General features: G+C 46.1%; 1 protein-coding gene across 1 annotated transcript in view; it reads left to right on the top strand.

The window, feature by feature from the left end:
- Positions 1 to 731: 731 nt before the first annotated feature.
- The window catches only part of TIPE3 (TNF alpha induced protein 8 like 3), a 39,842-nt gene continuing 13,726 nt past the window's right edge, over positions 732 to 26,847 (top strand). The window contains exon 1 of the mRNA XM_027096646.1: positions 732 to 900. Within this exon, the coding sequence (XP_026952447.1) occupies positions 849 to 900 (52 nt within the window). The 5' untranslated portion in view covers positions 732 to 848. The remainder of the gene's footprint in view (positions 901 to 26,847) is intronic.

Here is a 26,847-nt window from a genome sequence, read left to right as displayed (position 1 = left end):
GCAGCAGGGCGGTCCTGCCTGGGACGCCCGCGAGGGCTCCCCGTCCTGGAACCCGCCCCACAGCGGCTTGCCCAACCTGCCCGCCCCCGCCCGCGCCGGGAGAAGAACCACCAGCGTCAGCGTTGCCTCCGCGCGTCGTTTACTTCCTCGCTAAGTGCCAGGCCCTGCTCTCGGCCCCTCAAACGCATAATTTATATACTCCCCTCACAACCTCCCGGACGAAAGGGAACTCTGATTGTCTCCATTTTCCAGGTGAGGAAACGGGCACAGAGAAGTTAAGTCACTCGGCCAAGGTCTCCGAACTGTGGAGTTAGACTCGAACCCGGGCAACCCCAGCACGCCCACTCTAAACCTCCCCTTTTCCTACTTGGGTAGAGGCGCTTTTTCACCTAAAACTTCTCCAAACTTGGCCACTTCCAAGGGAAGGGGCTCAGCCTCGCCGGCTCGCACGACCTCGCCCGGCTCCACAAGTTCAGGACTCCGGGCGCCCGATGGGGGCGCGGGTGGAGGAGCGGCACCGCCCCCCGGGTATTTAACCCCAGGCTGGAGCGCGCGGGGCGCCGGACGCTCCTGCTCCTCCCCACTAGCGCCTCCCCGCCCTCCTCCCCGCGCTCTCCCGGCGCACCCCACCCTCCGCCCCGCGCTCGCCTGGCAAGCAGGCACCGGCCGGCGGGCTCGGGGAGCGGGGAACGGGGCGCGGGCGGCGCTAGCCTCTGCCGAGCGGCCCCCCGGCCGCGGCCGCAGCGCACTGCCCGGCCGGAGTGCGACGCGGCAGCCCGAGTCCGGACGCCGGCCGGTCCCGTGCGCTCCGCGGACGGGCGGGGGTCTGTGGACGCCCGGCCGGCAGCATGGATTCGGATTCCGGCGAGCAGAGCGAGGGCGAGCCCGGGACCGCCGCAGGTACGAGGGGTCGCAGCAGCCCAGCCGGGAAGGCTGGGGCAGACAGGAGGGGAGGCCGGGGCGGGAAATCGCGAGTATTTCTCGGAGCGGCCAGGCGGGAGGCCGATCCCCAGCAGCCCGATCCTTTCCGGGCCGGGACTGGGATGGCTCTGCGCTGTGAGTTTGCTTTGGGGCTTTCTCCCCATTGCACTCGGGCGCTGGAGGGAGAGTAGGTGCATTTGCGGGTGGCTCTCGGCGCTGCGGGACTCCGGCAGCGGGCTCCGGTCGCCGGGCTGCTGGCGGTGGGGCAGGGTTCGGGTATTCCGCGTCCTGTAGTTTGCTGCAGCGAGGATTGCTGCATATCTGCTTTTGGAAATAACTTTCCGAGCGCCGGCCGGCTCCTCGAACCCCGGGCGCCAGGGACGCTGCGGAACAGGTGACCCGCTCCGAGGGCGTGACACGACGCTCTGGGAAGGAAAGGCCCCCGCGGGTGGGCGGGCAGGAGTCAAACCACAGCTCGTGGTTGCGGTTCCCGAAGCTGCTAGATGAGCCGATGCAGAAGCGTTGGCCCATCGCTGCCCTGCATGCGCGGAGGAGGTCCCCACGAAGGGTCCGGGAAGACAGACGCGGCGGCGGCGCGCGGGGTCCCGGCTTCGCCTTTAACGGACGCCGCCAGCTTTTCACAATCGATAGTTATCGAAGCGACGGGTGGACGCTTACTTAGGAAATAATGAATGTCCTCCCCCTCCTCTCCCTGATACTGAGCAACAGGAGGAAGCCACCCACAGCCTTGGGTCGACTTAACCGCGGGCTCTGCCCCCCTCCACCAGCCCGCTCTGCCTGCCTCCTGCAGGTCCACGGGCGGGAGACCTATGGCCCTCCCACGTGACCGTGGCTCCCCACGCCCTCGTGGCCCTGCAGGCTAGCCCTGGCCAGCAGACCTGTGACCTGAGAGCTGGAACCCTCCTGGTACAGGCCTGAGGGCCCGGACTAGTCCCCAGTCTTCCCAGTGTCAGGCCAGTGTCCTGAGGGTGGGGACCGGGTGACCGGAGGCACCGTCAGCCCAGGTGTGGGTGTAGGAAGGCAGGCTCAGGAACCAGGTGGGACAGCGCCAGGAGCTGTACCAAGGGCCCTACGTATACTATTCTCCTTTATCTTCACAGCACCTAGCCAGGTGGTTGTTATCTCCATTTTACAAAGATTCAGAAAGGCTAAGTGGCTTACCCACGAATCAGAGCCAGGGAGTAGCCAAGGGCGGAGTGACTCCCTTTATACTGCATCATACCCCTCAGCCTCTCACAGGGTGGCTGTGGTCAACACCTACAGTTGGGTGGGAAGAGATGAGGATGGAGGAAAAGAAAGATGGCATCGTCAAGATGCCCGTGTGTGAGGATGCCTGTGTGTGTGCAAGGGCCACCTGCTTTGTGTAGGTATGTGTGGACATAAGTAATAAACATGAGCCCTTCTCGAACCTGTATGTTCCTGTGACTGTGAAGCACCAAGATCTTGTTTCACAGGTGGCTTGTGGATCTCTTCACATCATTTAAAAGTTCCAGTGGGTGTTTTGTGTCTATCTAAGTATATCTCTAGAGCTCAAAAGGAGGGGGAGTGAGTACATTGACACTGACACTTTACTCTCTCAAAATCGGAGGAACTAACATGCTCTCCCTACTCTCACCCTCAGATCTTTCATGCCAGTTGATGGAGAAGGGGAGGAGGAGGCTTTGAGAAAGAGGAGGGGAGGGGAAGGGGGGGGCAGGAGACACTCAGAAGAGTTGGTACTTGGATGAAAGGGGAGGGAAGGAGTTCTTAACAGTCCAGTTGCTTCTCCCCACAGCCTGCCCAGCAAGGAGTATCCCAGGGTGTTCATGTGTGTTTGTGTCAGAAGACCTCTGCACAACTAACAGCAGTTGTGACTACTGAGGTCAGATGGGTCTGATGAAGAATAGGGCAGCCAGCTCTCTGAGCTGTCACCATTTGTTTGTGCCTTACTGTTTTCTACAGTCATTTCTTCTTCCTCTCTGTGCTTGAATCTCAAGTTGAACATTTATTTGAATGTCACAAGCCATTCTGCTAAATGGCATTCAGTCTCCCTCATTATTTTCAGTCTTAAAGTATTCTTCGTGACAAAGCTTCAAAACTAGTTGCTAATTCATCGCCTTGCTATGGCTGCATCCTATCAAATGGAAACTCCTGTTGCAGCTTCAGATACTGGTTAAATTATCCATAGGAGTTGACCATTGTCCCTGTAAGTAACATGACATTCATCTGTGGACCTGTATCTGTGCAAGCTGGATGGGTTTATAACTGAGAAGCACAGCAGAGGAAGTGGGATCTCTCGGAGTATTAATGTGTGTGTCTGTGTGTACCTACCTCACAGGGAGAGAAGATGAAGGGCTGCTTCCTCCTCAGTGCCCTCCCCTTCCTGAACTTATGAAAAAGCCCTGCCATAAGACAGACCTTATTAAGGTCCTGAGCCTGGACTCTGGAATCAGAAAGACTCAGGTCTCAATCTCTACCTGACGGGCAAGTTACTTAACATCTCTAAACCTCAGTTTCCCCCTCTGTAAAATGGGGAAACAATGGTACAAGTGGGGGGGGGATGTGAGGATTAAATAACACATGAAAAGTGTTCCTCCTGGTAATCATTCAGTAAATGGCAGCTGCTATTTTTATCACCTGATTGGATTATGTTGTAAGAATACTGCTAAATAATGTACCCCAGAGCTTTGTAAAATGTAAATCACTAGGCATGTGTGAAAAAATTAGTATTATTGTCGTTATTATCACATTAATGTAACTGCCTAAGGAGATTTGTTTTGAATTTTATCCTTTTCACTCTCTCATTCCACACCTGCCCGACCCCTTTGTTTGGGGGAAGTTATTTTTAAGGTATGTCTTCTCATGCACATCATCTTCCAGCTGAAGTCATAAAGATGGGAACATTCAAAACTACTGCTTTCACCATCCTTTTCTTTCAGCTCTAGAGAAACTTGCACAAAGTAGAGAAGGTGGCCTTACCCAGTCCACCTGATAACCTGGAGATTAGCCACTTTCATGCCACTTCCAATAGAAGAAGAGGCGTTAATTGCCCCCCACACACTGATGCACCTTTTCCCTTCAAGGTAACAGGAGAAACAGGAGGTACTCACCATTCTCCTCTCCATTTTTGCCCATATCGTAGCCTTCCCAGTCAAAAATTGGCAGAGTGAGGAAATCTCTGAGCACCACCTACTCTTTACTGTACCCCTTTCAAGAGACTTTTCCAAAGAGCTCCCCAGTATCTGCTGTGCAGCTCTCTCATCAAGCAATACCCTGCATAGGAAGTAAAGGGGGTGTGTACGGATGAGATTTGTCTTAATCTGCATTTTCTGTTTTTCAGGAAGCACAGGATGGTGCTTCTAAGTCATTCTGCTGCCTGCAGCTCTCCTCTGCCTTTCTGTCATTTTATGGTTCTTTCTATGATAAGGAAAGAGACAGGGTTTATGGAACACTGGATTCTTTCCAGAGACCCAACTTGGCAGTCTCTCCTTTGACAAACCCACCATCCATCTCTCAGAAATCCTAGAGCTTGGTGTATTAACTCAGCAATGATTTGAGTCTTTCCTAGGAAATAACAAGCAAGTAAACATTACCAGTGTCAGCTTTTTCCCTTTCTGACTTATAAGACAGAGATAGTCTACCCAGCTCAAGATGACAAGCTCCTTCCACCCAGAGCTAGGTGGTCTGGGGCAGTCAAGCTGATGGAGCATCCCTGTGGCTGGGTAGGTGCTACAGAAAAGCATTTCTGTGTGATGGAATCAGGATGTGGTAGGGAAACTTCAAAATAATAAAAGAAGTAGGAAAACAGCAGGCCGCTGACTTTGTCCTTCCTGTCTTTCCCATCGCCTCGGTCCTAAGCTTGGTCCTTGTGAACACAGTGGCAAGGAGTGGGTAGGATTCAATAGTTGGCCAAGAGGAGACAAGGCGTTTCAGAAGTCAGACACCATTGAGCAAAGGCACAGATAAACAGGGAGGTGACTGGAGTGGAGGACATATACTAAGGAGTACTGGGAAGTAAAGTTAGGTGAGTGTAGGGAGAGCCACTGACAACAGGGGGTCTTAATAACTAGTACCTGATGGTGCTGAAGGAGCCCCCGTTGAGCTGATAGTAGAGCAGAGACATGACCGACTGAGATCTGGGTTTTCAGAAGCCACATCAGACAGACATGAAGTGCAGGGATGGCCTAGGCTTGGAGCTTCGTGGCCACACAATCGGAGGCGATGGTAGCACTAAGCGAGGCAAAAGAGGAAGGATGCAAATGCCATTTCAGAGAAACAAACAACAGAAGTTGGTGACAGATTGTACAAAAGCAGTAAAAGGAGAGGGACAGTGGAAGGGGACTGGCATGTTGAGTTGGGCTGAAGCAGGGAAATGCAGGAGACTGGCTTCCCCACCCTGCCAGTGCTTCTTTTCTTTCCATCAGACACTTAATAGTGGTTACTTAAATTTTCTTAAAGGTGCTTTTCCCCTGTAGACAGTAAATTATGCTGGGGCATTGGTTTTGGAGGATCATGAGGTTCTGGAGTTTGTTGATTCTCATTGTTGGGTTATTCATGGAGGCTATTCAGTAACCTTTGTCAACTGACAGAGTAACCTTTGACGATTGATGGACTGGCCGACCAAGGGCAGGGACCACCTGGGGATGATGTACTACTTGGCTATTAGTCATAGTCCCAGGTCTTGTTCTTATCTGTGGACATTTTCAGGGGCCTCTGCCTCATCCACATAGTGGGCTGCTTTGAGGGTCAGGGCCTTGTCTTGTGCTTTCATGTTCCCAAGGTTTTATGGACATAATAAATGAATGAGCATCTTGAGGAGCCTCCTGAACTCTGCACTAAAAGGCCAGACAGGCAGCCAGAAACCTGTCCTATAAAGTAGAACTGCCAACGCTGTCCTTCAGTGTTTTGCTTCAGTGTTTTAAGATTTCTTGCACTGTCTGGGACTGTGTGTTGGGAAGTATGGGAAGTGCAAAGAGAGATAAGGACATAGTCCATCCTGTCTCCAGGGCTTGGGATCAGATAGGGAGATAGGAAGCATATACCGATGGCCACATCTTAAGCCAGTGCCAGAAGACTCTCACCCCCTTGCCCTGGGATTATACCCTGGCTGTGTCTCTGTTTATATGTTCTCTCTTGACACCATCCACTTTCCACTGTGTGCTTCACAGTTATTCCTGTACATGTCTCATCTCTTGTACTGGCCTTCGCTCCCTAAGGAGGTAAAGACTGGGTAAAGACTGGGTCTTTTTCACCTGTATCAGCACCCACAAACACCACCTGCGTGCCCTAAACACAGTGGTAGGTTGCTGGCTGGCTGGCTGGCTAGATAGATGGACGGATGTATAGATGATGTTGTAGGTTGGTTCCCCAGGAAGCAGACTCTGAGATGGAGGTTAGCATGCAGTGTGTTTATTTGGGGATGCTCTTGGGATCAATACCTGGGAAAGAGAAAGGGAGGGGAGGGATGCCAGACTGGGCAGAGTGAGAAGCTGAGCTGCAATGCAGACCCAATAATAGCCTCAAGCTCTGGAGCTGGAAAACCCTTCAGAACTGAGTTGGGGGACTTCCCTGGTGGTACAGTGGTTAACACTCCACACTCCCAATGCAGGGGGCCCAGGTTTGATCCCTGGTCAGGGAACTAGATCCCACATGCTGCAACTAAAGATTCCATGTGCCGAAACTAAGACCCAGTGCAGCCAAATAAATAAATATTAAAATAAAAAGAAAAAAGAACTGAATTGGGGTGAGGGGCCAGGGCTTTATATCCCCTGACATAATGATTAGTCATTAATTAGATTCATGCCATCCCTGCATCTTGGGCGAAGCTGTTCCCTTCAGCTGAGGGCTGTCTGCAGACATCACTACCAGCAGCTTGTGAAGTGCTTAGTCCTTCATTCCGGAAGGGAACCTGGGCCGTACGTACATCGTACATCGTGCATTCACCACAGATGGCCTCCAAAATTCCTCAGGGATGTTTCATGATGGATGGCAGCCCTGCATACGGGCAGAGTTCAGGGGATAGTTGTTGAGCTATAAACATTATCTAGACCTCATTAGGGCAATTTAGATAGCCAGATGGAATTAGCCATTTTAGACCTCACAGATCCAACAGATATTGGCTGATCCTCTGTTTTGTGTTCAGTGTGTGGAGGTGCTATGGTAGTACACGGAAATGGAATTAGATGTGGCCCCGCCCTCAAGAGGCTTGCAGCCAAAGGGAGAGAAAACACCCACCCAAAAGGAATCTGCAAGACTGGGCGGCATTAGCAATAAACAGTGTCGGTTTTGGAGCACGGGGCATCGTGGCTTGGGGTTCTGGTGGGGAGGCTTCATGGAGGAGATGGGCCTTGAGGATAGCCTGGAAGGAGTGAAGGATTTAGATGGGGGAGAAGAGCAAGTCAGGGGAAACAGAGGAGGTGGCAAGGACAGGAGCCTGTGAGAAGCATGGCCTGGAGCAGTGGGGCCCCCTTAGAGGGCTAAAAGGGAGGAGAGGGCGGACCTGCTCAAAACATAACGCTGGATGTTGCAGTGATTGTGGCCAGCATGTAAGTTTCTGGGAGCTGGAGACAGAATGTGTGTGTAAATGTAAAGCTCTATTTCCTACTTTATTTTTCTCTAAAAACACGGCGCCTGCTGTTTTATTTCTCATCAAAACCAAATCATAGTCACACTTCCCATTAGCACTTTTCTCTAACTGGTTCATTGTCCTACAGAGTTACCATTGGCTCCCATTTGAATTCACATGTAAATCTCTTTAAAGACACTATATACATAATTTTGTTTTGTTTTTCAGTCACTTGGCTTCCAACTCTTTCTGTAAAATGCCTGTGTAGGTGGGTGTTTGGGCTGTATTCTGTACAAGTATAGAAATAAAGGATAGAGAAGAAGAATATAAAAAATAAGTTTCCTGTGATACCTCAATCCAAGAAAACATATGAGAGTGAGTACCTTTTCCCCAACATATATAAGACATGCCCCCAAAATATATTATTTTTTTATACATCAGACATGCTCTTTTTAGGCAACTGCATAACACAAATTCTGAAACTGCTTTAGAACAATCTTCACGTTCATATTGGGTTTCCTAAACATCATTGCCTGGGAATAAATTTGAGCCTGTTCATGGAAAATCTAGTGTGCAGACTATAAACATGGAAGGCTTGGCAGCACAGAAAGTGCTAGGCACACCCTAATAGAAACCAGTATTTTGTAATTCAGTTCTCCAGAAAAAAAAAGGAGACACTTTGGTGGTATCCAAATACTGCTTTAAACAGTTGAAAAACCACAGCAGCAGCCACTAGCTTCTAGGTTGTCTTCTGGAAAGTAAAATATGCTTTCCGGGAAACTATTCTAGCCCCGAAAGGAAACATTTTGGTGATGTGTAGCTTCATGGAGACTCCCAGTTGATATCTGTATGGTAGAGGCATCCAGTTTCATGTGCAGGAGGAAATTCTGTAAAAGGTTGTTCTGGTGAGCACACATGTCCTGCATCCCTGATTTGGGGCCTGGGAGTTATGCTGGGAAGGTAAACAGATTTTCAGTGAATAATATGGGAGGGAAGTGATGGGGGCTGTCTGCTGGCCTCTGCAGCAGCTTTCCTACCACGTTTGAGTCTGGTTCCTTGGAGTAACGTTAAGAAAGTCAGGGAGAGAAGGCTGGGGTTCAGGTTACAGGGTAGAGAAACTAGGTTTAAGAAGTTGTGCATGTATCAAACAAGATGAGAAATTGTGAGGATAGTCTTTACCAGCCAGAGTCCAGCCCCAGAGGGCTAGTACTGAATGTAAAATAATAATGATGTTTTGAATTTTTATTTAATTTTCTATTAATTAAGCACATACAATGTATTTCAGACTGGGTTAATTGTTTATATGGTATTTAAGCCTTCTATAGGCCTTCTGGGCTAGGTACTATAAATAACCCCATTTTATAGACCAGGAAACTGAGGCACAGAGAGATTAAGTAATTTGCTCAGGGATGTGCAGCTTCTCAGTGGATATGAAGCCAGTCTAACTAACTCCAAAAACAGTGCTCTTTACCAGGTAGACTATGTAGTTAGATCGATGGATGCCACCAGGTTCCTTTACATCCCCCACCAGCTCCCACAGGGCCCTCAGACCATTAAGTTCCTTCATTAGCCTCCTTCTGGTAGGTTAGGACATTATATCTCCAGAAAGCCCTGCTTTAAGCTGCAGACGTTGCCTGCAGTGGCCCAATAACACATGGGCAAGGATGGGCTGTCACAGGCTCCAGAACAGGGGCTGGTGAGGGTTGGTTTGGGAGGGAAGATGAGGGGAGCAGCACAAAGCAGCTGTCAGAGAGAGAAGGTCCTGGGAGGACCCTGCAGCCACGTTCATGTCTAGGGTCCTGGGAACCTGATGGGTGGTGAATGTGGCAAACCACAAGAGGAGAGAAGGGTTGAGAAGCAGAGTCAAGAGAGGTGCAAAGACAAACAAATGTTCCCTCTATCAGAGTGTACTTGGGTTGAGTCCTAAAGTACTTTTTCCACTCCAGCATTTAGAATCATTCCAGATACAGAATCCCTAGGACAGGGTGACCAGTTGGATTCAAGGGCAAGAGAAAACTCGAAGATGAGACTGTAGTGCAATGAAGAGAACTTGAGATTCTGAGCTGGACAACTGGGGTTTGAGTTTTTAGTGGTGTCTCTTACGTATTGTTTTTTAGTAACATTTATTTTCCACAAAAGGAATGCAAGCTCATGGTAGAATATGTGAAAATAGTACAAAGAGGAAAATCAGATTGAGCCCTAAGAATAGATGTGCTTTTCCAGAAGAATGTCGTCCAAAAGCAATCCTGAAAAGATGCAAGAGACCTTTATTTGGGGAAGAAGGGGTTTTGTAAGAAAACAAGAGTCCCCCTTCTGAAATATTTACTTGGGGACACTAAGAACATTGGCTACACTGCCAGGCAGCATCAGAACCAGAATTGGAGCCCACACACTCTGGCTCCTCTATCGTTCCCCCAAAACATATATAATTTTTTAAAAGGATCGGAGTTATTCTGGGTGTTGGGATATCTAAGGGACCCCTGCTATGTTTCCTTCTGACACCTTCCACTGTGTTCTTGACACCCCTCCCCCCTTTTCCTCTCCTGAGCTTTCTCCCTCCCAGCACAGCTGCCCAGAGGTCAGACACTCCAGGCCCACACCAGGCCCTTCCCGGGTACCCAGCCCACTTTCCAGGTCAGGAGAGCCCTACACGGAGCCCTCAGAAGATTCTTACATTTTTTTAATACCCAAGAGGAATTTGGTAGGTTTTACAGATGCACAGTGACAATTGCAAAGGTTAGTTTACTTTAATAGCTTCCAGCTTCAGAAATAGATTTATTGGCCTCTAGTTCTCCAATTATGTTTTTAATCTTTGTTTAAATTGATTTTTCATTTTGTAAGGAAAGAGGGAAATTTGTTCATCTGTGTTAGCCTCTCTCACCCTTAATGTTTAATTCAGTGATTCAATCTCAGTCACATGAAGCAGGCAGAGCTAAGTTAATACAGAGTCAACTTTTAGCGAGCCCAGAACAGTATCTGATGGGAATTAAACCTGAATTTTCTTGACTTTTTTTTTCCTTTTGATTTCTCTGACTTTGTATAATCCTGGTTTCCCTGCACGCCTCCTCAATTGCTCCTTCTGCATCCCTCATTAATATCTTTTTCCTACCTGTGTCTCCTAAGGCTGAGCTCTCGGCCTTGTTCTTTTCTAACAATACACTTTCATTTGGAAAAGACCACCCGTTTTTCCAGCGTGAAGCTAAAGATTCCCAAAGCTGTGGTCTAACCCGTTCCTCTCTCCAGAGCAAGAATCCTGCCTTTCAAAGTCGTCTGGACCTCATCTTCTCACTGTCCAAGAGACACGTCAACTCAGCACAGCTACACCCGGACTGTTAACTTTCCATCACTTTCTCTCAACAACTCTGGTGGCCTCACCAGCTGCCAAGTCATTCAGAGTTAAATTGTGAAGTCATAAGAACAATGAAATATCCTACACACATGATTTCATAGCAAAACCAGGACATGGAGAAAGCAGGTATTATTTACAGTTTACAGATAAAGAAACAGATGCACAGAGATTACCCCAAATCACAAAGTAAGTGGTAGATTTTCATTATTTAAAGCTGCTCCCCCCAAAGGGGGAGCAGAAACAAATCTAAATATCCAACCTAAACATATAGGTAAATATTCAATTAAATAGTTATTGAATTACTAAATACATAATGACATTTCCACACAGAGGAATATTACTCAGCTGCTAAGAAAACTTAATTTGAAAAACATGTTATAGGTGTTTGCATTATAATGTATGAAGAAAGCTTGATAAAATATATATACATGTATATTTATTTATTCATGCATATATGCCCACATACCTATATATACATACACCCCTTTTTTAAAGATTTTATTGAAGTATAATTGATTTACAGTGTTGTGTTTAATTTCTGCTGTACAGCTAAGTGACTCAGTTAAACATATATATATTCTTTTTCATCCTTTTCCATTATGGTTTATCACAGGATATTGAACATAGTTCCGTGTGCTATACAGTAGGACCTTGTTGTTTATCCATCCTATATATAATAGTTTACATCTGCTAATCCCAAACTCCCAATCCATCCCTCTCCCCACTCCGCCAGCAACCACACGTCTGTTCTCTATGTTTGTGAGTCTGTTTTTGTTTCATAGATCAGACACCCCTTTTTTATAGAGAGAAGGGGAGGAAAATCTCTCCCTCACATTCACATACATGCATTTTTTTTTAATGCTGGAACAGAATTAACCATTCTATATGATGAGTTTATAGGCAATTTTAATTTCCTTCTTTGTGCTTTCCTTCCAGATTTTTTCTCAATGAGTATGTATAACTTTCAGCAGGTTATTATTTTAAAAACAACCACCGAATGAGATTCAGTGGACTTATCCGTCCTCTGTGATCCACTTTCCCATAAGGCCAGGCCTCAGTGGGTCCTTCCTGCCTGCCCACTGGTGGGGGTGTGATTCCAGGCTTCTCTCTTCAGCCTTCTTCCTACCCACCCATTGCCCTGGCTTCAGCTCTGCAGCCTCTCTCCCCCTCATCACACCCTCCCCTCTGAGCCCACCTGGCCTGGGCCCTCACACCAGGTAGAGGAAGTATAAATAGTCAAGGTGGATGATGAGCTCATAGGTTTGAAGCCAAGGGCACCAGAGCCTCACCGGCCAAACAGACCTGCTGGGTGAGCTTGCTGACGCCGCCATTTTGGCTCTAGACTGTGGCCTTACTGTTGCTCACTGACCAGCAGTGTATGTAGCTGGCATCCCTGACGCTCACTCCCTCCCTGACCCCCATCCCAAACATGAATGACTTTCACTTTCCACTTGTTCATCTACACATTGATTTTGTGTCTTTATTACTTTTACAATTAAAAAAAAAGAGGGGGGCATTTAAAATTCTGTTATAACAGGATTATTTGCTTTTAGTAGGTATTGGTCTGCCACCCCCAAGTTTGGTCTTTCCCAAAAAACTCATTATTGAAAAGTTATATGAGGGACTTCCCTGGTGGTCCAGTGGTAAAGAATCGCCTTCCAATGCAGGGGATGGGGTTTCAATCCCTGGTCAGGGAACTAAGATCCCACATGCCGCGGGGCACCTAAGCCCACATGCCACAACTACTGAGCTCACACCCCTCAACTAGAGAGCCCACATGCTGCAAACTACAGAGCCCATGCGCTCTGGAGCCCATGCGCCACAACTACAGAGCCCATGTGCTACAACTAGAGAAAAGAAAAAACCCGCACGCCACAACCAGAGAGGAGCCCGTGCACCTTAACGAAGAACCCGCACACCGTAACAAAGAGCCCGCACATTGCAACGAAAGATCCCACGGGCCTCAATGAAGATCCTGCATGCCACAACTAAGACCTGATGCAGCCATAAATAAATAAATAAAATTCCTTTAAAAAAAAAAAAGCTATATGATAATATTATATGTATCTATTTCTGAAGGAATTAGACAGAAATGTATTGAGGTCTTGTAATAACCTATAATGGAAAAGAATCTGAAAAAGAATATCTGTAACTGAATCACTTTGCTGTACACCTGAAACTAACACAACATGGTAAATTAACTATACTTCAATTTTAAAAAAAGAAAATGTATTGAGGATTTCTTGTGCATCTTGGAGCTGAAGATAAGAGATATCATGGTCCCGGTATTCCTCACTCACTGCCTCTCTGTCTCCACCTTATTTTACTCTAGTCCATCAAATAGGGGTAGCCCAGTCAGGAAGCTTGTAGAAAACAGAAGTGCTCACCCTTTAGACTCACATTTATCAGAGTTTCTAACCTAGTTTTAAATTAGCCCCAAGCACCCTTAATGATTGATTTTCCCCATCAGCCAGGATTTTGTCTATCTTTACTTTTTTTTTTTTTGCGGTACGTGGGCCTCTCACTGCTGTGGCCTCTCCATTGCGGAGCACAGGCTCCGGACGCGCAGGCTCAGCGGCCATGGCTCACGGGCCCAGCCAATCCAAGGCATGTGGGATCTTCCCGGACTGGGGCACAAACCCGTGTCCCCTGCATCGGCAGGCGGACTCTCAACCACTGCGCCACCAGGGAAGCCCTATCTTTACTTTCTTGATTTATATTATAAAATATAATTATTTTACCCCTTTTCAGATTTAAAAACATAATATATATTAACTATGCATTTTCAACCCTTCCAGAAAAGTTCTTCCTTCCATTAAAAAAAAAAATCACTTTCTTAATCTTCAAGAGGAAAGCAGTATGAGTTTCCTTATTAAGCAGCCATATTGTCTTATTAATGGCAAGTGGGTGAATATGACCACTGTGATTTTTAAGGGAGAAATAAGAGGATGTGAGAGGCAGAATAATTGAGATAGGAGTAAATTCTTACAGAAAGCAGGTGTTTATGTCGAGATGATGGATGGTACATCCTAAGACCAGCAGGTGTAGTAAGCACCCAGGCATTATCTCTAGAGAGTTGTCACCCAGCTTTCCCTTCACCCCAGGAGGCAAGTCAGTGATGGGCTGATGCTGATGCATGAAGAAGTCTAGTTCCAACCATCCTTGGTTTTCTTTGTTTCATTTTTGTTATTTAAAAAAAAAAATAACCTCTCCACATAAATATAGCTCTGCCATATTGTTGTAACCCAAGAGAGTGGCTGAGGTCTGAGCCAAGCCTGAAGGGGGTGAAGGTTGGTGATCATTAGGGGCCGAGACTGTCATACAGGCAGGATGCAGGCCAGGCAAGGACTAAATGCAGCTGGTCAGGGGGTTGGGTCATGTGGCAGGGAAGCCAGAGGGGCAAGGGGCTGTAGGCCAGGCCCATGCTCTTGAGGGTCACTTGGCCTGCAGCAGGTCTGCCAGTCACAGCTGCCCTGGCCTTCTTGGGCCTCTCCACCCGGATAGTAGCCCCTTTTAATATTAAAGAGTACAAAACTTTGAGAAAAGCTGGCTTCCAGCAGGGGCCCTCTGACCTCTGACCTCCACCCCAGGAGCAAGTCCTTCTCCTGACTTCCCTTCCAGCCCGTCTCCCTGGCCCCAGATCTCCCTGCCTCATCCTTGGTGCCTCCCTTCCCTGCAGCCCCTCGCACCCAGGTGCTCCTCTCCATTTCCTCTGCCTTGGTCCCCCCACCCATCGCACGAGCCCTCCTGGGTGCTAGAGGGACTAAGGCAGTGGAAACTTGGAGATGGAGAAGTATGGCTTGTGAGTGGAGACTTGTCATGAAGCGAAGATCTTTAAGCTTCCAGAGAGAAAAACCAGGCCCTTAACGCACTAGTTTTCCAAATAGCAACACCGAGGGCTAAACAACAATGGTGCAGTGTCTTTGAATTCTCAAGGTGAATGACTGGTGATGTAGAGTCCTGAACCCAGTCAAACCATCAGTCAAGTGTGCGGCTAGACTACAGCAGCAGTCCCCAACATTTTGGCATCAGGGACCGGTTTTGTGGAAGACAATTTTTCCACGGACCTGGTGGGGGTCGGGGGGAGGATGGTTTTGGGATGATTCAAGCGCATTACATTTATTGTGCACTTTATTTCTATTATTATTACCTTGTAATATATAATGAAATAATTATACAACTCACCATAATGCAGAATCAGTGGGAGCCCTGAGCTTGTTTTCACTTGCCACTCACTGATAGGGTTTTGGGGGTTTTTTTAACATCTTTATTGGAGTATAATTGCTTTACAATGTTGTGTTAGTTTCTGCTGTATAACAAAATGAATCAGCTATATGCATATGTACATCCCCATATCGCCTCCCCCTTGCATCTCCCTCCCACCCTCCTTATCCCACCCCACTAGGTGGTCTCAGAGCACTGAGCTGATCTCCCTGTGCCATGCAGCTACTTCCCACTAGCTCACTGATAGGGTTTTGCTGTGAGCCTGCAAGCAATTGATTTATTATGGTCTCTGTGCAGTCAGACCTCTCTGCTAATGATAATCTGTATTTGCAGCTGCTCCCCAGCCCTAGCATCACTGCCTCAGCTCCACCTCAGATCATCAGGCATTAGATTCTCCTAAGGAGCACACAACCTAGATCCTTCACACCCATAGTTCACAGTAGGGTTCGCGGTCCTATGAGAATCTAATGCCACCGCTGATCTGACAGAAGGCGGAGCTCAGGCGATAATGCGAGCGATGGGGAGCGGCTGTAAATACAGATGAAGCTTCGCTCACTCGCCTGCCGCTCACTTCCTGGTGTGCGGCCTGGTTCCTAACAGACCATGGACTGGTACCAGGGGATTAGGGACCCCTGGACTAAAGTCATTGTATGATAAGTTAGATCTCAAAAAAATTACCTTACCGTGTTCCCTTCCTCAGGGAGCTGCCAGGTCAGGAGTCAGCCAACTGAGGCTCCCAGGCCCAGTCAAGCCTGTTCCCTGCTTTTGTATGTCCAACAAGTTAAAAGCATTTTTACTTTTTTTAATGGTTACATTATAAATGGTTTTATAGGTACCTTTTGATACTTTGGGCCCTTTATTCTCTAGCCCTTTAAGGTAGTTTGCTGATGCCTGTGCTGGACAAAGTGTTCCACTGAAATGGAGAGCAAGTTAAGAAAGAGGAAGCCGTAAGACCCAAGAAGCAGGAGATGGACACAGGAGAGAAGGGATGAAGGAGGAAGGGAGAACCAGGCTGAGAGCCTGGAGCAGGCTTAGAGGGAAATGCACCCAGATTTGCGCCAGAGCACAAAGCGCTCCCAGAAGAGTCTCCAAAAAAGAAGACTGAAGTGGTAGATTAGTTGATGTGTTTGAACCTTTTGAGAAGAACCTTATATTCTGCTAAGAATTTTGAGAGTGAATTAGATAGAAAACTAATCAAAAGAAAAACAAGGCAGTGCTTAACGCCTGGGAGAACAAGATGAATAAGAAAGGAAATGCAGTCATGGAAGTTATAGAACATACATGACTCAGCTATGAATGGCATCTCAATCCCAGTAATGTAATCACTGAAGTTTGATTTAACCAAATATTGAAATAGAATCAAATCGGAAGGTGGAAGGAGAAATGAATGGAGAAGAGAGCTAAATTCTCACCTTCCTTAATAGGAAGTTAAAAGCAAATAAAATCAAGAACTAACAGTATAAGCATGTAATTTAAATATGTAGAGGTAATTATTAGTTGCAACAGCTAAAATAATTTAAAGTGTTTTGCCTCCGAAGAGCCAGCATCAGAAGTGGGCCAGAGGATGCTGCATTTTGTTATAAGCCTTATAGAATGGTTTGACTTTTTAAATAATGTACCTTTTTAAATAATGTAATATTACTTTGAAAATAAGTTTTTAAAAATAAAATGAAAAAGAAAAGTGACTGGTCAGCCCAGGGCGACCATGCCCAGGTGGGGAAGGGGCACAGTGGGGCAACCTCAGGCCCCTGAGTGGAGGAAGTAGGCGTCAGTGTCCCGAGGCCCCGCCAGCTCCAGTTATCATTATTTTTCCTGACATGAGTGTGAGTGCATTTCAATAAAATGTCAAGACTGTTAGCCATTCCTTCATGCAACAGTCTCTATGTTTCAATACCTGGCTAAAGTTGCAGCAATGAATAAATCATGATTCCTGCCCTCAAGGAGTTCACAGACTGGTGAGATATAAAGTCACTCATCCAGCCAATGGATGATTGCTCTCCATGGTGATAAGAATATACCAGAGGGAAAGGTGGTTGCAGAGAAAAGTCCCTCAGAGGTCAGAAGTCCTTCAAGGGAGCCCTGGAGGGTGAGGGGGGAGCCGATGTCCAAGCACAGGGGAACAGAATATGCACAGGTGCAGAGGGGACCCAGGCATAACAGAGCAGGACAGGTGACACCTATGTGTGGCCTGAAGTCAGAAGCTCAGAGTTTGTAGAGGATGAAGCTGGAGAGATGAACAGAAGATAGATTATCAGCTCAGCAACCAGCATGCCATGCTCAAGTGTCTGGACTTTGTCTTCAAGGTCATGGGAAGCCAGTCAGTGTTCTCTCTGGTGGAGTAGCATCATCAAAGCCAGTTCTCATCCCAGTGTGGAAATTAGAATGGAAGCTGCAGTAGAGAGGTAAGTGAGGAGATGGACAATCATTCAGGTGAGAAATGATGAGGGTCAGTACTAAGGTGGTATCAGTGAGACAGAGAAAGGCGGATACAATTGAAGATGTGAAGGAGGCTGAATTGACAGTCTGATGCCCCATTAGATGTGGGAGGTGAGAGAGAAAGAAGGCAAAGATGGCCCCCAGGTTCTTGTCCAGACACTGGGCAGGTGGCAGGGCCACATATAATACAAGGAGGAGGGTGCAGGGGGAGTGGGAGAAAGGGGATGAGGGAAGTTTTGAGCATGTGGAGGGTGAGAGGTCTGTGGGAATCTAGGTGGAGAGGTCTGGCAAGCAGTAACCTGTGGGGGTGGGCAAGCGGTGACATCTCACACTCAGGGACAGTGCGTGGCAAGAGAGAAGAGGGCCTTGAGTAAACTCAGAACACCTAGACCTCAGGCATGGACAGAGGAAAAGGAGTCCTGGCAAAGGCTGAGAAGGACCAAGAGGGGAGATCAGGAAAGCAGAGAATGAGGGAGGTTCGAGTGCCACTAGAGGTCAGGTGAGCCAAGGACCCAGGTGTGTGTCTCGGGGTGCTGCTGGCATTCCCTGTCCCAGAAATTACAGGATAGTTAGCATATCTGGCCCCGCCCACTAATGCCTGTAGAACCCTCCACTCACGTGCTGTGACAACAAAAATGTCTTCCCATGTTTCCAAACACTCCTCATGGACAATTAGAAGGCACTCGGTGACCTTGTGAGAGCCATTGCCATTGAGTTTGGGGTGAAAGCCAGGGAAGGACAAGACCACAGTTCCTCTGTCCTACTGTGGCTGTCCCTCCTCAGGCCTCTTCCTGGGCCCTCAGGCTCTCCTCTCCTCAATCCCCATTCTTTTCCCCATGACATCACTTCCTGGGCTGACCAGTCAGTGTTGGGTTTTGAGGTTTAAATCTAAATATTATTGAGCTCCTTCTATGTGCCAGGGACACCATGGTGGACACAGCAGTCCAGGTTCCCCGCTCCTGGAACTTGCAGTGAACAAAGAGGTGACACCAGGTGGGAGGTCCTTGAACAGGCCCCAAGTAGAGAATTTGTTCTGGATAGAGGGAGGGCTCAGGGGAGGGGTGGGAAAGAGGACAGCAAGGGGTGCTTGGATCTGGAGAGAACATGCACCAAGCAATGGGTGAGACCAGGAAAAGGATGAGCTACTTTCTCTTGGGGGCAGAGAAGTGGGATAACAGGGATGTGAGTCCTGATGAGAAGAACTGGTCCTAGGGTTTTGGATACAACTCCTGTATGCAGCTGCGTCAGCACAGGGCAGCCTGCTGGGGCTGGCCATCTGCAACTTGGTCTTTGGGTGCTGAGGTCAGCACAGGGAGAAGCCTTGGGGAGAGCCTGCTGACCGCTGCTCTGTGGCAAGCACAGGCTGACGTCTGACAGAGGAGTCAAGGGCCCCAGGAAGCCAGGGGGTGGGGGGGATGCATTTTGGAGGAAAGCCAAAGAAAAGGAAAGATGGAGGCTCCAAGGTCAATGCCCCAGGCTTTCAGAAGGAGGGAAAAGCAGGAGGCATTCCATTGCTGAAGCACTGGCATTTGCAGAGCTGGGAGAGAGTTTGGTGGCTGGAGGGAAATCAGTGTGAGAGAAGGAAAGCTGAGAATCCCTCCCACTGACATGGGCTCTCATCTCATGAATACCCAGTGTGGGTTTTTTTTGTTTTGTTTTTTTTAATGGACTTAAAAACTCAGTTTCTGATTCAGAAGAGGTTATTATTAAATTGAGAATATAAAACAAATTAGCGGAATCATCTAGTCCAACTCCCTAATAGACGAAGATACCAGGAAGGTGAAGACTTGGGCCCAGCACACACAGTGAGCGCCCTGAGGGGCAGCAGGGGCGGGCCTGGGCGCTGGGCTCCTTCACCCCCTGCTGTGGGCTCAGTGGTGAGAGTCAGGACCAGGGGTTGGCTCTCCGGTTTTCCCTGTATTGGGGTTTTTCCCCATACTTGGGGATCGACTCCATGGACACAGCCCTGGCATCCTGACTCCCCAGGACAGCCATTATCAGCATCTTAGAGTGACTGCACCCAGTGACTTGATTTGAAACGGTGAAAGTTTTTGGTGGTATTGTCTTATATTACCATGAAGTATAAAGAATTTTATTTGGAAGCTTTTACTGCCTTTGAGACAAGTATGAGGAAAGTTTAATTTAGAAAGGAAGCCTCAGAGAAAGACACATTTATGGGCAACTTCCAGAGAGGCAAGTTTCCACAGCTACTCCCCTATTCAGAGTAGTTCCATCAGAGGAAGGCTTCCAGCAGAACTAAGGAGCCCAACCTCAGGGTACCTTGCAGGAGAGCAAGCTATCCGCCACCCCACCTCCCATTTGCAAACTGGGCCAGATACGACTGTGGCACCAGTGGATATCCAAACTGTGTCTTACTCATGTCTCAGATCTCAGATGCATGAACAACAAGAACAACAAAAAACAGTTACTACAGAATACAGGTAAGGGGTGTTATAAGTGATATATTACATATGCCCCTTTCCTGTTGTTTCACTCTCATACTGACTGAAATCCAAAAATGTCATTGTACAAAATTCTTACTTCACTAAAAAGAAATTAAGTAGAACATTGAGCAAGGCATACTGCTGGCTGCCAAATCATCTCCCATCCAGAAGTACCTTCTGGTTTCCTCTCCCTCATGTGTTTCAACCTCCCTAGTACAGCTAACTGTTTATCTTTTTTTTAAAGCTAAACTGAGGGTTAACATATTACTGTATTAATCTAATTACAGTACCTTCCAAGAGCCTCAGTTCTTTAGGCTTAAATACCCACTGTCTCAGGCTATATTTTCTGCAAATATAGATTAGAGTTTGTTCCATTTTATTGCCTGCTATTTTTTAAAAAACTTTTTAGGCTTTATATCTATCCCCAAATTGGAGAATTCCAAAGACTGACATTTTTATTGCATCAGTCTATTTACTAATTTCACGTATTACCAAGTTGGCATCCTCCCACGGCTCTGAATTCAGCATCCTGCTGGCATCCTTGTTAGCAGTCTGGTGGCCTGAGCTTGAGTTTTTGAGCACCTGCCATAGTGAACAGTTTGAGATCTGCCAACAGAGAGAGAGGATCACCCAGAGAGACAGACATGGCCTGTGCTATTCTGATCCCCAACAGCCCCTGAGTTTTGAAATAGCTTGTAAGCATGAAGGGACATGAATGGGGAGGCTCCGGGGGTGGCAGGAGGGATGGATGCTGCTGCCATGGAGAGAGCGTTCCTGATGGAATTGAGCACTGAGGGTGGGGTGGGGTGATGCATCTCGGCCCTCAGGTGATGCTGCTGCTTGTGGGGCACAGACAGTCAGCTCTGTGTGAAAGGCAAGGGACGGACCTCATGCTGAGTTCAGTACATTTTTTTTTTTAGTGTGTTCGGTTCAGTCTACATTTTGTGAATACACACCTCATTCCAGTATGTATCCTGAACAGACAGACTGGGCCTCAAAGCCCGAGAAAATCATTCATTCAGTCATTCATTTAACAGACATTTATTGGACTACTTCTACTGGGTGGACACGGCCCTAGTTGTGAGGGTTCACAAGTCCCCCGAGCATTGGTCCTGTGAGAACTCAGCACCAGTCACAGTGCAGCAGCATGGGGAAAGGACTGTGCTGGAGTCGGGTGCGAGGGCCACTGTCCCCGGGAAGAAGGATGTGAGGGATGGCCATGGGCTCACAGTGGGAGGAGGCCTTCAGCTGGAACAGACAAGCTGTGGCTATGCCCCTTCTACCTAGGCAAGGGTCCATTGGATTCACCTGTGGGCATGAGAGGCCCTGCTGGTACTATTTGGCTTTCATCTGTCTGACTATCTTTAGCGAGTTGGGCTAGGGCACAGCCATCCTTGTGAAGGGGTGAGCCGCCCTTTGGCTTCTGATTTCAATATGACTTCTGACTGACATGGACAAGCAGGCCTCTGGTGGGAGGGCTGGGATGGGGGTAGGTGGAACCAAGGGGTCTGTCTGTGGGGCTCCCTCTCAGCATCACCTGCCACCTCCTGGCTCAGGAAGGAGCATTAGGAGGGAATACTGCCATATGCCAAGAGAAACCTTTGGACACCCTTTACCCCTACATGCAGACTGGTGCTGGGTTATTCGTTACTGTCCCCAGACCCTTTATAGCAAAACCTGGGAACAAATTAAAGTCTATCAGGAGAGGATTGGGAGAGGAAATGGGAGAATTGGGAGAGGAAATTATATCATCAAGATGATGATATAATCCATTTATTGACAAAGAAAGATATCCACAGAGTGTTGACTGAAAATGCAGATTAGAAAATAGTGTTCATTGATCCCATGTTTGTGAATATTAAAGTGCATATGCCTGGGAGAGTATTTGGAAGAATATATACATGCTAACCATGGTGCATGGTGGGATCATGGCATATTCATTTTTTTCCTTTAGCTTATCTGTGTTTTCTGACTGTTCTCAGTGCTCATGTATCAGTTTTTATAATAAACTTATTAAAGAAAGAAAATATTTTGAGAAATAGCTCCTCAGTTTCCCCTCTTAAAATAAAACAAGGAGAATGGTATTTAAAATTATGCCAGCAGGGCTTCCCTGGTGGCACAGTGGTTAAGAATCTGCCTGCCAGTGCAGGGGACACGGGTTTGAGCCCTGGTCTGGGAAGATCCCACATGCCGCGGAGCAACTAAGCCTGTGCACCACAACTACTGAGCCTGCGCTCTAGAGCCTGCAAGCCACAACTGCTGAGCCCACGTTCCACAACTACTGAAGCCCGTGCGCCTAGAGCCTGTGCTCCACAACAAGAGAAGCAACCACAATGAGAAGCCCGCGCACCGCAATGAAGAGTAGCCCCTGCTTGCCACAACTAGAGAAAGGCCACGCACAGCAACGAAGACCCAACGCAGCCAAAAATAATTTTTTTTAAATTATGCCAGTAGATGCATATCTACTAGATATGCATCTACTGGCATAGATTCTCAGAATTATCTCAATTCCTGAGACAATTCTCAGGAATTATCTATTCCTGAGAGTGATATACCATTCAGAGTGACTACCTACTTTGTAGATGCTCTAGGGAAAGAAATAAAAATCTAAAGATTTTAGATTAAGATTTTAGATTTTAAGCTCTAAAGAGTGGCTACTTGGTGTCACAAGTGGCTTTGTGGACGCATTTTACTAAACTTTCATAAAGCCGTTAATCCTTGTCTAACACATACAGTCTCAGAGAATAGAAAAAGAAAAAGCAACCCAATCCATTTTATGAAGCTAGTTTACTCTGACATCAAAATCAGACAAGGACTATACTAGGAGAAACTTATAGACCAATCTCACCTTTGAGCATAGTTGCAAAATGCTGAATATGATATTTACGAATATAGAATTCTTCAGTATATTAAATACATGATCAAGTAGGGCTTATCCTTGGAATGCAATGATGATTTAAATGAAAAGTCTCTTAATAACTGGTTAAATTCACATATTAAGAGAGATAAACCATATAATCATCTCAGTAGGTACAAAGAAAGTATTTGATAAAATTAGATACACATTTTTACCTTAAAACAAACAAAAGCCTTAGCAAACTAGGAACATAAGGAAGGTTTCTTAATAAGTAGTATCCATCAAAAATCTACAGCAGACATTATACATGGTGGGGAAATTTTAGAAGCAACCCTGTTTAAGTCAAGAACAAGACAGGGATCCCAAATAGCACCCTTACTATTCAGCATTGTACTAGAGTTTCCCACCAGTGCAATAAGGGAAGAAAAAGAAATGGGAGGTAGAAGGAAACAATCATTTTGTGCAGGCAGTGTAGCTGTCCACATTAAAAAACCCAAGCAAGTTAGGACTAATAACAGAAATTAGCAAAATTTTTCAATTGGAGATAAATATACAGGAATCAGTTGGGTTCCTATACATCATTAATAACCATTTAGAAACTATAAGAGAAAAAAATTACACTTAGAGTAGCAACCAAAACTATTCGGTACCTAGAAGTAACAATAATGAAAGGTATGCAAGAGCTTTATGGGGATGACTATAAAACATTATTGAAGAACAGAGAAGATGTTCTGACTAAATGGAGAAATATATCATGTTAATGGATGGGAAGCTTACTATCATAAAGATACCAGCTTACCTCAGATTAATACAAGGTGTTCATGGAATTTGGTCAAATGACCCAAAAATTCAGTTGAAGGAGTAAAGGCAAGAATAATCAAAACAGGGCTTTCCTGGTGGCGCAGTGGTTGAGAGTCCGCCTGCCGATGCAGGGGACACGGGTTCGTGCCCCGGTCCAGGAAGATCCCACATGCCGCAGAGCGGCTGGGCCCATGAGCCATGGCCGCTGAGCCTGCGCGTCTGGAGCCTGTGCTCCGCAACGGGAGAGGCCACAACAGTGAGAGGCCCGCGTACCGAAAAAAAAAAAAAAAAAAGAATAATCAAAATAATTTCTAAGAAGAATAAAATGGGGGGAACTTCCCTATGGCCAATCAAGACTTATTATGAGTTACAGTAATTAGGAGAGTGTGGTGTTGGTACTGAAATAGACAAATTGATCAATAGAATAAAGTAAAAAACTCAGACCCATGCAATAAGGGAACTTGTTAAGAAAAAGGTGGCCTAACAGATCAGTAGCAGAAGGATGAACTATTCAATACATTGAATAAATTATGAGGAGAAAAATGTACCTCCTACAACATCCCCAAATAATTTCCAGATAGATTAAAGACCTAAATGTGCAAAGCAAAACCTTAAAACTTTTGGAAAATATATAAGACTCATTTATCAACTCATGGCAGGAAAGGATTCTTTTAACACAAAATATAAAAACCGCTAACCATAAAGGGAAAGACTGATAAATTAGTTAAATTTAACTAGAGTAAAAATTTTAATTTCTATACAGTTAAAGACACGATTAATAAAGTTAAAAGGTAATGCTACAGACTGGGAGGAGATTTTTGCAAGTCATGTGATCAGCAAAGAATTAGAATCCATAATACATAAAACCTCCTACAAATTAACAAGAAAAAGACATACAATCCAATTAGGGGGGAAATGACTACATGAATAAGCAATTCACAGATGAGAAAGACCTGACTGCTCAATATATACAAAAATATATTGAATCTCAGTAACAATCAGGAAAAGGCATATTGAAACAAGATACCATTTTGTACTTAGCAAATTGGCAAAAATTTTAAAGGTGGACTATCTGAAGTGTTGATGAGGAAGTAGATCCACAGGAACTCACACACTGCTGCTGGGAGTGAAAATTAGTGCGATCTCGCTGGAAGCAATTGGCAGCTGTGCTACAGGACTCAGAAGTTGTGTTCTAGGTATAGAACCTGGGAGGCTATTGTGTGTGTGCACAAGGAGACACGACTGTGGACTTATTTGCTTGCAAAAGTGGAAATAATGTAAATGTCCATCAATAGGAAACATGGATAAAGAATATATTCATATAAGCAGTGAAATGACTAATTAGATAAATCTTGCAAGAAAGATGTTGAATGAAGAGATGCAGAAGGATCTGTGCAATGTGACACCTTTAACTGAAGTTTACAAACATTCTGAACAATATAATGCTGATGCATGCATAGTCATGAGGCAAACGTAGAAAAACATGGATGAGACAAAAAGACACCTCGACTTCTGAAGTGCAATTAGATCTGAGGAGATAGAAGGGAAAGAAAGGGAGTTGAAAACAAAAGAAAGGGAGTTGAAAACAAAGAGGGCTTCACCCCCGCCTCTGTCTTTGAGGGCAGAATATTAAGATTTGTTCCCTCTGGGTGGTGGCCATACAAGTAGAGTTTGTTATATTATCTTCTGTTTTGTCTGTATATTTGAAATACTTCATGGTTTTTTATTTTATTTATTTATTTTTTATTTATTTTTATTTATTTATTTTTTTGCGGTACGCGGGCCTCTCACTCTTGTGGCCTCTCCCATTGCGGAGCACAGGCTCCAGACGCGCAGGCTCAGCAGTCATGGCTCACGGGCCCAGCCACTCTGCGGCATGTGGGATCTTCCCGGACCGGGGCACGAACCCGCGTCCCCTGCATGGGCAGGTGGACTCCCAACCACTGTGCCACCAGGGAAGCCCCATGGTTTTTTAAAACAATTCTTCGGAGGAAAAAAACAGCTCAATCTCCATCTTAAAATGGGCAATAATTCAAAAACACATTTAAACTAATTGATGTTTATCACCTCAGGAATGGCAGTTTAGTGTGGCGGCTTGAAGCACGGGACTCTGGGGCAGTCTGCCTGGGTCTGAATCGAGCTCTGCCACTTCCTAAATGGTAGTTTTAAACAAGCTGCTTAATCTCCCTTTGCGTGGTTTCCTTGGATGTAAATTGATGATGATGATGATGAGATGGTGGTGGTGGTAGTGATATTAGTACATGCATGTTAAGTTGTTGCAAGGATACAATGAGTTACTGTGCATAATGCACTATATACATAGACTCTATTTTTATTTTATTATGCCTGAGTATGACCTACTATTCAGAGAGACACTAGTTTTTTTTAGATGCAAAAGAGAGTGGGGGAGGGGATGAATAAGCTTTGTTTAAAGAAATCATGTAAGTAGATGTTGTTTTTAGTGATGATTGCTCTTCTACTGCAGTGAGACAAAAATATCTCTCAGATCTCCAAAATTAACCTGTTGAGTTGGAGATGATTCACCCTGCCCCCCCCCCCCCCCCCCCCCCAGTGACTTCTCAAGTATCTGATTCAGTTAGCTCTGGTAAGTAAAATTATCACTCATTCACTTTTCAGAGCTAGCTGTAAAATCAATATGAAAAACAAAACCACCACGCAACTCTGTTCAAATATATAGAATGCCCTCTAAAGATGAGAGCTACATCTACCTTCAAGTTTTGATGAATAGGTAGTATTGTTCTATCACATCATAAGACTGGCTTTTTTTGTATTTAAGAAAAAAATTACGAAATGTAAATCTTGTTGCTAGATAGGAATTTTAATTGAGGCATAATTAATGTCTCAAATAAGTGAGAAATCACAGTCATTAGGGAGCCAGGGAAAATCTTCTAAAAGCAGATGCAGGAAGGCAAGGATTGCAGGCTTTGTCTAGATTTGATTTGACTCAACTGCAGCTCTCTTACTAGCCTCGTCGCTTTGAATGAGTTACTTAAATCTGCTGTTCCTCAGTTTCCTTATCTATAAAATGGGACTTATTACAGTCTTTCTTTTGCAGACCTCTTGTGAGGATCAAATACATAGTATATACTACCTCAGGTACAAAATCTGTGCTCAGTAGTTAACATTATCTCTGACATGATTATTAATTGAACTATGAATCCCTCAGTGCGAATGGATGGGTGGATTGGGGGCATCTACGACAAAATGAGATAATGAGCTGGAAGGTCTT

The sequence above is a fragment of the Aethalodelphis obliquidens genome, unplaced genomic scaffold, assembly GCF_003676395.1.
Source record: "Aethalodelphis obliquidens isolate GAN/ISIS:26980383/991018 unplaced genomic scaffold, ASM367639v1 scaffold105, whole genome shotgun sequence".
Lineage (NCBI taxonomy): Eukaryota > Metazoa > Chordata > Mammalia > Artiodactyla > Delphinidae > Aethalodelphis > Aethalodelphis obliquidens.
The sequence above is the reverse complement of the archived record's forward strand: the minus strand, read 5'-3'. Positions and strand labels throughout refer to the sequence as shown.